Genomic DNA, 16,679 nt, shown 5'->3' on the forward strand with positions numbered 1-16,679 from the left:
AGTGTCTTTATATTAAAGCTTCAACGATACTGTTCTTGCAAATAGACGTAAGTCCACCAAAATTTCAGCAAGACTGCTGTTCTGTGAAAGAATGAATGAGAGGCCTCTGTTCAATAGACTTCTCTCATTGTTGTTTAAAACATGGCTAGAAATGTTAAACACTAGTTCTGTCAGTTCCTTAATTTCCTCCTTACCTCCGTTGTTTCATCTGAAAACTTCCTCTTCCGTCGATCTCGACTGTTCGATCTGGTCTGGAACTGTGGGCGATATTGCACTGGTAGTGGCAAAAAAACACTTGAAATAAGTCCAGAAGCTGTTTTTGGTCTCGCTCCATTTCTGCTATGTATCAAGGGATCCTGTTCTCTAAGACCCTCTTGGTTTGGCGGTGGCGTGGCTATCACTGATGTCACTTCCACTCGATTACTTCTATCGTTCGACGTCATATCCGAACAAGTAGGAACTGCAAGTTCATCAGTAGGTGTATGATTTAAAGGGGCAATGTCTATAACTTCATGCTGCTCATTTGAATTATGAGATGGAGCTACATAGTTATTGGAATAATTGTGAGCTTTCGGCCAGACAAAAATCTGGCCTGATAAAAAAAATCTCAATAATCTCTTTGTAGCTTTTTATACTTCAGCTGTTGCAGCCTATCACTAGAGGCAATAACTTGCATATACATGGCATCAATCTTTTTTTCATAAGCTTCACCTTTATAGCGACCAACTAGATCTCTATGCAGAGTCTCCACTTTGGAGGCTAACATATTTTCAACAGGTGTAAAATAATCAATTAAGAGTCTAATATATTGCTTACTGAAGTCTATATTCAGTTGTTGCCATTGCTTTAATAGTTCAGGGTGACTGTCACCATACGTAGGCATGCAGAGAACCCGCATGCCTCGAGGTATTACTTGGAGGTGAAGACATGCTTCCAAATCTCTTCTTTGCCATAACAGTCTATGCATTTTATACAGGTCATTCTCAAGCTCTCTAAGGCTGTTAAAAAAGTCTTTAAAGTCAGTTACAGTAACTACATTATTTGCAGACACAGGAACATGTAGGTCCAAATTCAGTAAAGGATTCTCATGTTGACCAAAAATATCTTTCCACTTATTAGCCGGACTCTTCAGACCAGAATTATAATCAAGCTCCACTGTAGGTGTATCCATCGTGTGTTGGTAGCAAAGTCCCAAAATAGACACAAATATTAGGAAAAACAGGAAAGCTGCCATCCAAGGTCTCACACTGAAGAAGGAAGTTATATCCACAGAACAAAACGAATGGAGACCCCCACGATGTAAAATGAACTGAATTTATTAAAAAACAAGCGCTTTCACGTACAATAGGTACACTTCCTCAGGTTTACAAAAAGACTCAATATGAATGCTTTATATACCTTAGCCCAACAAATTAATCAATCAATTACATAAAACACTTATTCAATTAATCAACCAATCCATTCAACAAACTCAACAGGGTGTGGTAGAACTCAATATTACTAGAGTAAATGTGTATGTATAAGCCCCTTTTTATACCAATATATTTACAAAAAATCATCATGCATATGGATTGAATGAAGATGAAAATTTATATAAATATAGATATATATGCATATAAACATGGTACTTAACTAAAATATATATCTAATAAAGATGAAAATAAAAATAAAATGTGAAGCATCAAAATGCCCAGGACTACTGAAAACACATCAGTCCTAGAGTATATGATAGGATAAAAACAATAAATAACAAATGCAGTCATAAACCACATAGAAATATGCAGATGTATTTATATAAAGATGTATACCAATTAATTTAGATATCATAATCAAATAATTCCATGGCCATATTCATATAAATAAAATAACTAACTATAATAACTAACTAAAAAATCGACCTTTAATATATCTATCTACGTGCTGCAAATATGGGTTTTATACTAACTGACTGGTTAAGTCCCGGTTGAATATGAGACTTCAATCTTAAAATCCAATTGAGCTCTGCTGTTTCCAGGTGATTCTGTCCATCACCCTCTCTCTTGTTTATATTTATAACTTGTAAAGCCCTAAATTTAAAACTATGTTTAGGGTGTGTATCTATATGCTTAGCTAAAGCAAGTTATATATAATTGTAAACCTTCCACGTTTTCTTCCAAAATTGCTATTTTGAGGAGGAAAAGCGATTTGCACGTACCTCTCAACCTCTTGATGTAGGAAATCTGGACAAGGCCAAATAATATTGGGGGAACATACAAACACTACTAAAAATTGCTCTTGTATAAACTTAAAACAACTGATAGAATAACAGGTCTTGCTTTAGCACGCATTTTTCTGAAGGTTATAATGTATGAAACTCAATGTCTGTCATTTAGTGACTTCATTCCTAAATGATTTGCTAGAAATCCACAAATTTTATGAGGAACAAACCAAAAATAAGAAACAAATATCTATTCATTCTGCAAAAATATGGACAACTTAGAGGTATAGTTCAGCCGGGGCTGTCTTTGAGTTTGCCGCCCTTCCCCCTCACAAAATCATGGTCAAATGGAGCCTCCACCCTGCAGCCATTCCAATGAACCATTACTTGGCTATTTCACCCCATTTACCATAAACACTAATGTGCATACTGCTTTACTTCTACGATGATTTGGACTTCATTTGAAAGTTTTATTTGGCATTTTACAGCACAAACACTAAGACATCTGTGAAATAAAGCAATGCAATCTCACAGTGAAAACAGACTTAGCATTAAAACTTCTGTGCCCTTGAAACTCACATTCATCAAAACAGTATTGAAACCCAAATTGAAAGAAAATACATTTTGCCAGTGCCAGATAAAGATTAACTTTGGGCTGTTTCCAAATCATAGCCCCTTGCACATGAAACATACACGTGGTCTTTGATATACCTTCCCGATTGCAAAATTATATTCCTTGTACAATATAGTACAGTTGTTAGAGGGCATTTTAAATTTGTTTTGAACATTTTTCCAGTAAACAATGAAACAAAATGCATGCACCAATAATGACAAAACTGCCCAATTCAGAACATTTCTGTCATAAAAGTCTACTCAACCTTCTACAGTCCACCAGTATCAGTAAATATGCACAATCTCTGAAGTAGTAAAATCCACATTAAAGAAATCTGTAACTAATAAAGAGGTTGTTGCTAGCAAACAACTTTATATGTCATTGTTTCATCTACAAATAAAGTGCCTGTTGCCCTTGAAGAATACATTGCCTATGTTGCATGCATTAAAAAAAATGATAAGCCAGTAATATCGCAATAGGGAATGGATGGCAAACTGATAACAGGTTCATAGTTACTAGGTATCTTTGCCAAAAAGGACTGCAGCATCCACCCCCTTTACAACACAGTACAATATCAGCAATGCATCTACCTATTGTGGGAGTAGAACCCACAACCTTCTGCATCACGACCTGTTGTGCTATTAACAACACAAGAAGACTTAGCATAAGCAGCACTAAACTTTTGTTCTCCTGCAGCTCTCAGCTCCTTGTAAAATCTACTTGACACTCAGCTGTATCTCTGAACTTTGCAGCACAAGAAAACTGGAAAAAGCCAACATTTATTGGGGGGGGGAGACAAAAGCCCCAAAACCAGGGACACATTTTAAGCATTGCTTGTATAATGTTGGAAAGTTGCTAGAATAAAATGCTGTGTTACCACCATACATTTCACTGCCACGTCTTGAACCCAGGGGACCCTGTGCAAAACAGTCAGAGAAACATACCACTATGCCAAATCAGCTGTTTTGTGAAACAGAGGAAGACAAACTTAAATGGCTACCATTTAGTGAATTCAGTTCTCACCATAGCTGTCAACCTCTTAGCAAAAAACACCTGAAAAAAGCCAATAATGTGGGAATACAGCTGCCAAACATATTCAGTGAATTCAGTTCTAACCATAGCTCTCAACCTCTTAGCAAAAAACATGTGGACAAAGCCAGTAATGGGGGGAATACAGCTCCCAAACATTCAGTGAATTCAGTTCTCACCATAGCTCTCAACTTTAGCACAAAATACCTGGATGAGGCCAATAATGGGGGATTACAGTCCCAAAAATATGGGCAAACTTCAAATATCCATGTTATAAACTTAGACAACTGCTAGAACAATTTTGTGTTACCATGCACTTTCTGAAGAATATGAAGTCTGAAATTCAAATGCCTGTTATTTTTCAACATTTGTTAACCAGTAAACTAGTCTGACTTAGAACAAAACAAATCCAATTTTCAGCAGAGCATGGAGAAACACTCCAGACACATCTTTGTAAGAGATGGGAGGACATGCAGACTCCACACAGAAGGCACCCCAGCCAAGAATCAAACCAGAGAACAAACAATGTTACCAGTGCATGACTGCACTACAGACCTTAGCAAGGAAATATGAAGATACAGAAACCACAGATTTTATGAGGAACAGAACAAATATGAGGCAAAAATCTGCAATTTTTTACAAATAGTGGTGGGTAGGGAATTCAGGTCCTTGCCACCTGCATCCAAAGTACAGGGTTCAAGCCTGAGTATCTCTACCCACCACTATGTGTTAACTGGGGCATTTCACACACACACACACACACACACACACACACACACACACACACACACACACACACACACACACACACACACACACACTCTCTCTCTCTCTCTCTCTCTCTCTCTGTGTCTGGACCTGGAATCCACAATACTTAAAAAACTAACTCCAAACCAGCGCTTGAATGAATCCGCAATACTTAAACTGCAAACCCTGCGCTCGAATGAATCCACAATACTTAAACTGCAAACCTGTGCAGTCATATCCAGCACTTCCCTGCTAGAGCTTAAATTCAACTTACCTCTCTCCTGATTGGTCCTGTGCTCGAATCCCTGCGAGAGGTTAACCTCACCTCTCTCCTGATGGGTCCTGTCTGCGGATTAAGCAGTCCAGAGAATCTCTGTTCTGTGCTGTCATCTACTGCACAGATTCCTGGGCATCTGTGGGGCAGAAAATGCCTTCCCTGTATCTGGACTGCTGACTGAGGCAGTCAGAGTTTGCACAGATTCCTGGGCAGTCTGCGCGGAAGTTTAATTTTATGTTTCACGTTTTTATTTCTTTTGTTTCTAGGTGGGAGGGCTGCAGTCCTGCAGTCCTATAGCACGAGCCACCCCTCAATAAATACAACTGAGTACTTTTAAGATGACGCAAAAGCAAAATAAAGTACGAAGAAACACAAATACACTAAAAGCAGATGAAAAAAGTGCAAACATTTTTTTTTCTTGAGTGAGCAAATGAGATGGGCCCAGGAGGAGTATCCAAATGCAAATTTACAAGAGGGGTAGGCAGTTTCAAAGCCACCAAGATTAACACCAAAACAAAAGCAGAGAGGGTTGGTGGGGAATTAACTGAAACAACAGGGCCACAACTTCCAGCTAGATACTATTCAATGCAACACATACATCAATTTAAATGCTGTATTATTTGAAAAAAGTGCAGTTAAAGATTTATTTAAATTCACTTATACGTCCAGTTGATTTGATTTCATGTAGGTCTTAGCCGGCCAAAGCTCAGAGTTTACGAATATTGTATTAGTAATATTGTATTAACAGAGGACTTCCCTATACTTCTTAGGTGAGTATCTTCATTAATGCCTTTGATGTTTTTCAGATTTTCATTTCTGAACTTTGGGCATAAATACTTAAACTAAGGTAGCTAGGTGCTAGGCTGCCACGATTTGTTAGGCAAGCACAGTGAAATGGTCAGCATAGGATGTGCAGGGCTGGAGTTAAGGAGGGTTTGCAAAAGTTTTGAAAAATATGACATTTTTCATATTTACATGAACTGTGACACTGTCATGTTGTAGTTGATGTCTTAGATAGGTTGGCAACAAAATATATTAAAACATGATTGGTAATTTTCTTTGGTAAAGCAGTTATGGATATTAGCAATATTTTCATATCTACATTAATATCATAAACTGTCTGACCTACAGACAAACAAATTGTACCATCTTATACGTAAAACTAAGGCACGCAATTTTGCCACTGATACTGGCCATCCACCATATAAAGCTTTGTAGTTTAATCTTTTAGTTTTGAAATATTGTAAAAATATCATATGCATAATTTGCATAACCCATGCAGTTTTAGAAGATAGCAGTATGCTAGGTGCTGTTGTCATACATCATGAGAAAGTAATTGCAAGGGTGAAGAATTTTCATTCTGATATCCTGGCACTATCTTGTACACTTAAAGAGATATAACTCATTGTTTCACCATAACATTAGTAATACTAGCCAATTAAAAATGACATTTTTCTTTCATAAATCTGCAACAATAAATTAGCAACACCTTTGATACTAAGACTAGTTGTAACCCATTATCTAATAAAGAGCTTTTAAATTTAACTTGTTTTCATTGATAAGACATCACAAATCATATGAGGTTCATTTTCAATAAGGAATTTATAAGAAATGTGGTCAGGAAGCAAGTGGTTTTGTTGATATGCAGACTTTGGGAAGAAGGGGGTTAATTAAATTATTTTTGCTGAGGACTGAATGAGACAAACAGATTTTTCTGAGGAGAAATAGATGTGAGATGGTACACATCATTTTAGAAAGCAGTCACATTAAATACATTATGTTGACAAATTGCAGATTTTTGTCTGTATGTTTTTTTTGCTTTCATATCTGCTGGTCATCAGTCCTTCTTCATTTGCACTTAAGCCTTGAGAGCGTTCCGCAATGGCCATCACCTGGGCAGCCATAGGGTGAGTTTAGTATCTTCAGAAGCTTCCCGGAAATGAATATGTTATTATTAAGCCCTATCCCCTTCCCTAGGTGGGGGACATGCAGCCTTGGCCACTCTGGGGATGTATATGCAAATGCATGCTCCTGTAAACCCAAAAGAAGAGCTGACATGCAAATGTATCTTGGACAGCAAAATGCAAAGCCCAGGGTTACTTCCTGCTTCATCATTTTCTCTCAGAAGGGATTATGGTACTGTTGTGACCCATAATGCCCTCCTTCCTTCCAGGAAGGGCACACTCATTGTCCCCATGCCAGCTCCAAAAAAAATAATGACCTTTGTCTGGGTCATAGTCATGGCTTTACTGGTCTGTCCCAATAGAAATGTCTCTGCAAGTCACAAATTTAAGTCAGTACTTACTGAGCATTGATAAACATTAAAAATGTTTCAAAGATGAAAATAAACCATACAGATACTGAAAAAGTTGTCAAAATTACCCTTAGAAATAAAGGGAGCTTGGGTGGGGAGAAGAGATGATCAACAGTTAAAATAAATACATCAGATGCAGTGGAGAAGGCAAGAAGGATCAATCAATAATTACTTTGCAGGAAATAAGATAGGAAGCCTGAAAATGACTCAACAGGCAGAAATATTAAATGTGTGTTTGACTTCTGAATTTAAACAGAATGATGAGAATGGATGCTAGCACAGGGAGACAGAGCAGGTTTGGATAGGCCAAATGGACAGATAGTAATGCAATTAAAGAAAAATGCAGAAGAATTCAAAAGCCTTTGGAAAGATAAGGTGTAAAGACTGCAATAACTGACATCCAGGATGTACAGTGGTGCATGTTGAATGGCTGTCCTGTGTTTTCTTGCACAGCAGTTCCTTGGAAATCACTCGATCTTTCATTTAAAAAAAAAGCAGTGAGTAACTGCTCATAACTACTGCATGTGTTTTTTTCTGTAGTGTTGTATATCCATGGAGTTGGTGTGTGTTTGTGTGGTTTATTCTAAAAATTTCGAAACACTAATGATTAATTAATTAATTAATTAATTAATGACTCACTCGAAAAAAAAAGTCAAAAATAAAAACTTTTTTTAATCAAAACAACAAAAGGGGTAATGTGAATAATTTGAAATTTTATATTATCGACATTACCCAATGTACCTTGACTTACTCAGTTTTTTTACCAACATTTTGCAAGGGGGCACACCCCCTGCACCCCCCATGTGGGGGCCTGCACCCCATCCCCCGCTTATTATATATACAAACTCTGAGATCGCACTACAGTAAGGAAAAGGGTAACTTTCCCAATCCCCACTGGATTGTGATCTCCAGTCAAAACATCAACTTCATATGAGTGAATGCACACTAGTATTCGCTTTTGTGGATGCAAACATGTACATATCAATGTTACGGAAACCTGGAATCATGATTTTGACCTTCCAAGTTTCATGTAACTGCCATACATTTTGATAGTAAACCTATACATGCATATATGTACATCTGTATATATATATATATGTGTGTGTGTGTATATATATATATATATATATATATATATATATATATATATATATATATATATATATATATATATATATATATATATATATATATAATAGATAGATACATACATGCACATTTATACACACATTTCAGGGAGCATGGAGGGCTTGCCACCCAATGCATGCAGTACAGTGGGGCTTGCCTCATTCTAAAATAAACTGTTTTCGATCTTTGCTACTAACATGAAATGGCATTTAAGTAGTACATTCAGTAGTGACTGCCAATGAAATTTCTGAACAGTCACATTATGATCTTAAATAGTGGAAACTTGGAGAACCAAAACCAAACCTGATTAACTGTGCTTTAAAAAAATATAGTGTTGCAAGGACACTATAGATTAACATTGTTGCCTCCATTATATAATAATGAATCTACAAAAGAACCTATGCTAAAGTGTAGGCTAGTATTCATATTAGACAATAATTTTCGTACTAATGGTTGAAATAGGATTCCACACAACAGAGGTTTGTAAATCCAGCTTGATCCAGTTCTACATCTGAATCATCACTATTGTGGACAAAAGCAGCCGTGCAGGTGTAAGGAATTCAAATGATAGAAAGAGCCTTAACACTGCTGCTCACAAGATAATGAGAAGGGATTATACGACTGGCCCACAGAACAGGGAATGAAAAAGGATATTTGAATAGAAGCAGTAGGTAGCAGTTAGAGGGGAACTAGCAGGAGAAAAGTGAGTAGCAGAGGAATGCCTGAACATGCCATGCTTAGATCAGTCCTATGCATATTTGTGTCAGATATGAAAGCTTGATGACCAGCAGATCTGATAGCAAAAAAAATACAGAAAAAAATTTGCAATTAGGCAACATAATGTATTTAATGTGACTGCTTTCTAGAATGACGCGTACCATGTGACATCTACTTCTCCTGAGAGAAATCTCTATTTGATTCACTCAACCCTCAGCAGAAATAATTTAATTAACTGCCTTCTTTGGTGCAACTGTCAAAGACCAGAGGTAGTGGTTTCAAAAGATACCCATACTGGTTGCAAGGTGGGCAGAAAATTGTCAACTGATATTTAAGACAAACAACACAAACAACACAAGGTTCTATACTTTTGCAGTGGGTACTCCATGGAAAAAGTATATGCTTTGTTGGGAACCCTTACAAAGGACACAGAAGAGAAGGGATCTGGCAATCATATTTACCCATAAGCTACATGATATTATGCTGTATGTGGTGAACATTAACAAGATACTGCGTATGAAATCCAGGGAGCAGACTCCAGAGATGAGGTGGTCATCCTTCCACTATCCAGACTAGTGCTAATGCTACAATTGAAGCACTGTTTACATCACTGGAGCCATTCAAACAAAAGAAAACTGGGCTGATAGAAAGCGCAATACAGATTTTAATGCTCTTCACTGACAGGGGCAAGTGATGTGCATGGGGGTATAGAGGAAATGCACCGTGGAGAGAAGAGAACATGGGTATAATCTAGAAAGGATGTTATTAAAGACTATCTTAAGGAAATGCTGGAAACACAGGGTATACCATTAGGGGTATAGTGTTTAAAAAGGCCAAAGGGCACAACAAGGCTGGAGTAATTTTTTTAATTTGAAACCAGAAAAATCTGGAGTAATGTTACATGACATATAGCTATGCCAGGGCAGTTCAATGATGGGAAATTAGCACAGAGGATTAAGGCATTAAACTGTTACTGAGCCTCTTCCTGAAAAGGTAAAAAGGGTTTGATTCCCTCCATTTCCATTTGTCTGCTACGCGACTCTGAGCAAGTGACTTATTTAGTACTCCTAAGTTGCCTACAAAAAAGGAAACTTGTGTCCAAAGGGTTTACCTGGTTAACACTTGTATAATAAATACATAAATAAAAATATACAAGGGCTATTTGCAAACAATGAGATTCTATCACCTTCATCATTTATGTAACTTGGAAATCGGTAATGCACCTCAATTTGCAAAATGGCAACTGTTATACTAGGCTCTAAGAAAATAACTAATAAAAATGGCCATAGGGCTATACAGAAAACCTGACACTAAAGGGACCATAGGGTCACATGGAAAAGCTGATACTAAAGGGCCCATACAGTCATACAATAAAGCTGATAGTAAAGGTCCCGCTCAGTAGACAATACTAAGACCAATCTGAAAGGTCTTGACTGTGTCCCATCTTAGAAGATGGGACTGAAAATTTACCCCAAACATAAAACCATAGAAGAATGGTCTGAAATCAATGGCTTGCATAGCTTTGATAAAACAGCTTTCTTTTAAACTATATTAACTTGCATTGACTAGAAAATTGAATTAGTGCAAGATGATAGGATATTCATAGGTTCATAGGTAGGTACTAGGCTATCGGCCCTAGGGCCTATACAAGCCTAGCCAAAAAGGTACCCTGGCCTTAGCCACCCAATAAAATTATTTTTCTGTGCCCCTGTCAAGCAGAGCCACAGAGGTGACCTCCAGGGTGAATTTCCTATTTCCCATCCATTCATCAAGATTTTTCTTGAAGAGTGCTAATGAGGAGCTTTGTTTGATATAGATAGGTAGTTTGTTCCAGAGTATGGGAAGTCTCTTGGACAGGAATCTATCCCTCCAGCATGTTCTGTTTATTGTGGTGACAAGGTTTAGGTCCCTAGAGTGTGTAGCTTAGAGGGATTCAGATTTCTTTAAGTGCAGCATGTCCAACAGCTCTAGGTTTGACATAGCTTTGTATGTTAGGCAGAGATCACCTCTGAGTAGACAATATGTGATGGAATAAAGCTGGAGTTTTTTGAGATGGTATGCGTAGGGCATCTGTTTGTGGCTGGTAATCCTCTTTGTGAGGTATTTCTGCAGCCTTTCCAGTTGTTGTAGATGTCTTGTGAGGTACATACCAAAAGGGGCGCTGTACTCTATAATGGGTCTAATGAGTGATGAGTATAGGGAACAATGACCTATTTTTTCCTGGATGAGAAACCTTTTGTGATAAGGTGTGCCACATAGAAGGATTTCCTGATTACTGTGGCAATGTGATTACCAAAGGAGAGATTACTGTCCACCTGTGTCCCAAGGTCTCTTATCACACTTTCGGTGTTAAGTAGAATACCACCTATGTGGTAGCTCATGGGTACAGAGTTTTTACCAAAGGGGATGACAATGCACTTTTCGGCACAGAGCTTAAGGCCATGGCCTTGACACCAGGCATCTGTTTCAGTGAGGCCCTTTTGTAGGAAGTCCACATCATTAGGAGTTTCAATTATGGCTCCAGGTTTGCAGTCATCTGCAAACTTCATTAGCCAAAGACCTTCTGTGTTAGCCTGTACTTCAGAAAAGTAGATACCAAACAGGAGAGGACCCAGGACTGAACCCTGTGGTACTCCATTGTCACTGGTCTGAAGTCGGATTTGGATTCTGCTACTTTCACAGTGTGGGTTCTGTCAGTGAGCCAGTTGGCAACCCATCTTGTGACACAGGGATTTATACCTAGTTTAGTGAGTTTATCTATAATTCCAGAGGGGGGGATGATATCAAAAGCCATGGTGCGATCTCGATAGGCTGTGTGAACCACCTTACCCTCGTCTACAGCTTTGTTGACTGCTTCAAAGAAGTCTTTCAGGTTTCGGAGATATGATCTGCCTTTTACAAACCTGAACTGGGTGGGGTCCAGAGTTTGAAAATTACCAATGTTTTTGTATATACATTCCATGATGATACATTCCATGGCCAATGATTTCAGTGGAAGAGATATAATCGAAGAATCTCCTGCATATTTATAGATATCAAAGTAGTTCATTCAGTCCCTGGAAAGTATTTGCTACATGATGCTCTCACTATGGGAGACAGACTCCAAGAGTAAATGCTTAACAGCAACAATAAAAAAACACATGACCTTAAGAGACATTTCTGAAAGCTTTAATGGACAGATCATTTTCTATTGTCCTGTCATCTGATGACAATCTGCTCTTTGGCTTTAAAGAAATATTACATAAATTTCGGCATACATTATATGCAAATATTTTCATCTCTTAGAACACAAAAATAAAGTTTAGCTAATACAATAAAAATGTTTTTATAGTAATATGATACATGTCTTCCATATTGAAAGTTCCAGGGCAGAACAATTTATGCATCAGAAAATGCCATGAAACAAAACAAGCAGTGATAATTTACAGTTTTACCTGAATTATAAGCATCACAGCAGATATATTCATATTAAAGCAAGGGAATGTAGGCTATAAGAGTCTTAAAGAAGGGCCTCTAAAAGTAATCTGCATTGACAGAAACAAAAAACACCAGTCATGATCTACCTAAGCTGAGCCCCTCTTTCTAACACAGTCACTAAAGTTATACATTACAAGATATTCACAGTTTGGTCATGATGCTATTTTTACCACATTTGTACAACTGAATAATTTGTACCTAAAAATACAGTTCAATTCTGATTTGCTTATATGTCTGTATTTGTGGATGGGTATGCATATTAATGCCATGTAATTGCTGTGAGTGTGACTCTCCATCTGTGCATGCATGTTCACGGTAAAAATAAGATGAATGTGTCTAAAATCTTATTGTCTCAGTCTCCACTGAAATACTACTTCATCTATGGCATATAGGATCCCTACATAATGCAGCCCACTCCCAAAAATGAATGGTATATTCAGCCCTGCCTCTACTTTCTAGCTCAAGGCAATACAAAACAACTCCCAGTTTATAATGTTTGAACAGTAAAAACCTTCGACAGATTTATACTCCGACATCATCTACAACATCTAATCTGTCATTCCAATGCAACCACAACAGGCTATCTACTATTGCATGATGCTATCCTGTCAAACTCTGTGCATCCTCCACATCAACTTCAGATTAAACACAGGACTGAAAGGGGAGGGTTTAAGTGTAAAAATCCACACAATAGAAGTGCAAGTGGGCAAATATCTTAAATTTACATTGTGGCTAATTGCCAAAATATTACTGAACTTTCCAATTACTTCATCTCACTGACTTTTTAATATCTTCAAAATCAAATCTTAAAACTCAGTTGCTTTCCATTAAGTTCATAACCTACCCTGTCATATTAGTTTCTTGGTTCTACCTCAGTAACTTTTTAAACTCTTCAGAACATGTCTTAAAACTCATGTTTTTGTATCAGTTCACGAATTAATCATCCTGATCTTGTGCACTAGATTTTATTGTGTTTTTTTTTTTGTATTATCACCAAGCTACACTGTACTTTACTTTTGGAAAGATTTTGAAAAGGAGATTAACAGTAACATGAATGAAACACAGATTAACAGTAAAATGGATTGACCTATTATTCTGTACCTCCATTTCAGCTCTTCAGCTGCAAATATAGACCATACAACTTGGTCAATAAGGGAACAAGGGTATAACATGGCTAGGCTTATAAAGGGCCTAGGCCAATAGCCTAATAACCTCATACGAAGCTATGTACTTTAAAATACCAAAGCATCTTAATAAACTAAAATGTCAAAAGGAGCCCTGAAAGTCAGCTAGGTCTTTGCAGAACTTCAACATATATCTACACAGCCTTTCCTGGTTGTGTAGATGTGTTAAAATACTAATATATTCCTTTTCACACCCTTAAATAAATCTTGGTTCCCAAGGCATTGTCACATTTTCTATTAGCATAGTCATACTACATTGTGGTCTTGCTTTGACAAATAGCCATATGCATTCCATATAGTAAACATGTGATTACTGATTAACAGTCAACTAGTGCTCTAATAATTTCACAAAGCATTTCAAGAGGGCATATTAATTTGCAACTTGAGGTGGTTTTTTTTTGTTTTTTCATAAGATTTTTAAAACTTTTCTTGAATCTTAAAATGCATCATAGTTTAGATGCAGCATTGAAAGTTTTACTTCTACTAGTAATATGGAACTTAATATTTCCCAGTTTAAAACTGTATTAAACATTTATGAATATTTAAAATCTTCACCATGTGTTTATCCAGCAAAGTTTAATCATGGACTGGTTTACTATGCAATTCCTCATGTGCAAACAAAGAACTTAATTCTGAAACAGAAACATAGATTTTTGCATAGCAGAATTCATAGGATCACTAAGTCACTTTGGGGAAAAGTACTTGCTATTTGTTACTAAAAACATAAAACAAATCTTTATTACTTTGACTTGTCAAATGCTTTTTGGCCAAACTGTATTTTTTTTATTCTGGGGTCAAGTGTGGCCCTACATTTAATATGTAAACAATGACTGGGTGGGACAGAGGACTAGGATTCAGTAAACTTTCACAGAACTAGCTTTTAGCAGATTCAAACTTAATAACTTACAAAACATTCCATAAGTCTGCCCTAACCCTTTGATTACCCAAAAGCATTCCAAAATTGAGATCAGGCTTTAGTAATTAAATAATAAATAAAATGTTTTAGTTAAACTTTAGCAACCTATAATCAATTTGTAATGATGGAAAAGAGTTTCTGACTGAATGACAAACAGTATGCATCAATCAGAATTATATGCATTTGCTACACATGTACTTAAAATTAACTATGTTCAAATAGCAAAATACTGCTTTTACTGTTACAGTTATGTAGTTTAAACACTGGTCCCAATTCTGTCACTAATTTTGCTCTGCAGACCAATTGGTAAAATTATTTGTTGTTTGTGAATCACAGCTTTATGGCAAGCACCACTTTAGAACAGTTTGAAACTTGTTTATTATTTCATAACCAAATTCTGTAGCAGATCAACAATGGAAATTAAGTAAGATGATGAAAATAGCTACAAAAATTTCTAAAATGTAATTTGCCATAAGCTGACACCATAAAACACAAGGGTTCATAAGAACAGCAGAAACAGAACTGAATATATAAAATTTGTTGACAAATGAATTCAGAGAAGATTTAGGAAGAATATCATTTGGCTCAGCTTTTCTTTTCATTGTTTTGTGTTGTGCCACTCACACTAGTTTATCGCATATGGTACAATACCTGATTATGTTATACTGTTTTACATACAATTCCCGCACTTTTGATAGCACTTTTTGCACAGTGTTGCTTGCATTATACGTAACTTTTTTGCATTATATCAAGTCCTTTGTATATTACAGTGCCATATTATATGTCAGTGGTTTATTACATGCTGTATGGTACCGAAACCATTTCTTACTCATCCAGTGAGTTACATATTGCAAAGCGATAAGCATTACTAGAGTTATACTATAGCTGTAAGCAGCAGAAAAGAGGCAGAAACCAGCAACAGAGTGCATTAATTTACAGCAAAATACCAATGCTCTTGCTCCATGGATGACTTTAAGATGTATGAGTCTCTCTCTGCAGCGCTGGCATGATAAAAATCACACTAAGACACAGCAGGAAATATACATATATATATATATATATATATATATATATATGTGTGTGTGTGTGTGTGTGTGTGTGTGTGTGTGTGTGTGTGTGTGTGTGTGTATTTTTTCTCTCTCTTTGGAAGACAAATATTTCATGTTCTTCCTTTTAAGACTCAGAACTGTATTGTGTTAGATATGATATCAGTCTTATTCTTCACTTTATTTCTTCTTCATCATCAGGACATTGTCCTTAAAATAACCAGGGTTTGAGATATTTCCAGGAGGATCATAAAACCCTACAACAATAAACATGCCCTTTCCATCTGTAGCAAAGCCAAATCCCACCAGTGTAGAGGATTTCCAGACCATCTGAGTAAAATTGCCTAAAAGAAAAGAACAAAGTGAAATGAACTGATTACACTAACAGTGACAGTTTTAATTAGGAAGCTGCTGTAAAGTCCTGTGATTTAAGAACACAACTTTAACTTCAATGAAATAAACATTAAACCACTAATTCTAGAAGTTTAAGAATGCTTCTTTAACAGCAATACAATAAAAATAAAACATCTGGTTTGCTCATATTATATAATATTTACAGTGGACACTTAGCTATTGGGTACAGCACAGATCAAACGTATATCCTGTTTTCTTTCAGTTGTATGAGATTCAATAAATGGGACTGCCTTTGTTCATTCATTCTCTGGTATTCTGCCTATAAACCACTTGATGTGAAACAGAAAACCAGTTCTGGATGGAACATCAGTCCACTGCAGGATGCACATGCTATCACACCACAAACTCATGCATGTGCATCACACACACACACACACACACACACACACACACACACACACACACACACACACACACACACACACACACACACAGCTCAGAGGGTCACAACTTTACCAACCTACATGTCTTAAAGATGTAGCACATGGCAAAAACCCAAACATAAGCACTGCATCATGAATGACGTGCTACCATCACATAGCAGGCAGCCCACAATGAAACTAGACCAGATAATCAAGTGCTCTGAGGCAACAACATTACCTGCTGCATGACTGTGCCAC

General features: G+C 36.8%; 1 protein-coding gene across 3 annotated transcripts in view; it reads right to left on the reverse strand.

Annotated features, from left to right (window-relative positions):
• Positions 1-12,174: 12,174 nt before the first annotated feature.
• LOC122790830 overlaps positions 12,175-16,679 on the reverse strand; it is a 754,878-nt gene continuing 750,373 nt past the window's right edge. For all 3 annotated transcript variants that reach the window (XM_044058466.1, XM_044058465.1, XM_044058467.1), the window contains one exon: positions 12,175-15,989. In XM_044058466.1, the coding sequence (XP_043914401.1) occupies positions 15,826-15,989 (164 nt within the window). In that variant the 3' untranslated portion in view covers positions 12,175-15,825. The remainder of the gene's footprint in view (positions 15,990-16,679) is intronic.

This window comes from Protopterus annectens, chromosome 16.part0 (genome assembly GCF_019279795.1).
Source record: "Protopterus annectens isolate FY-2018-M chromosome 16.part0, PAN1.0, whole genome shotgun sequence".
NCBI lineage: Eukaryota > Metazoa > Chordata > Ceratodontiformes > Protopteridae > Protopterus > Protopterus annectens.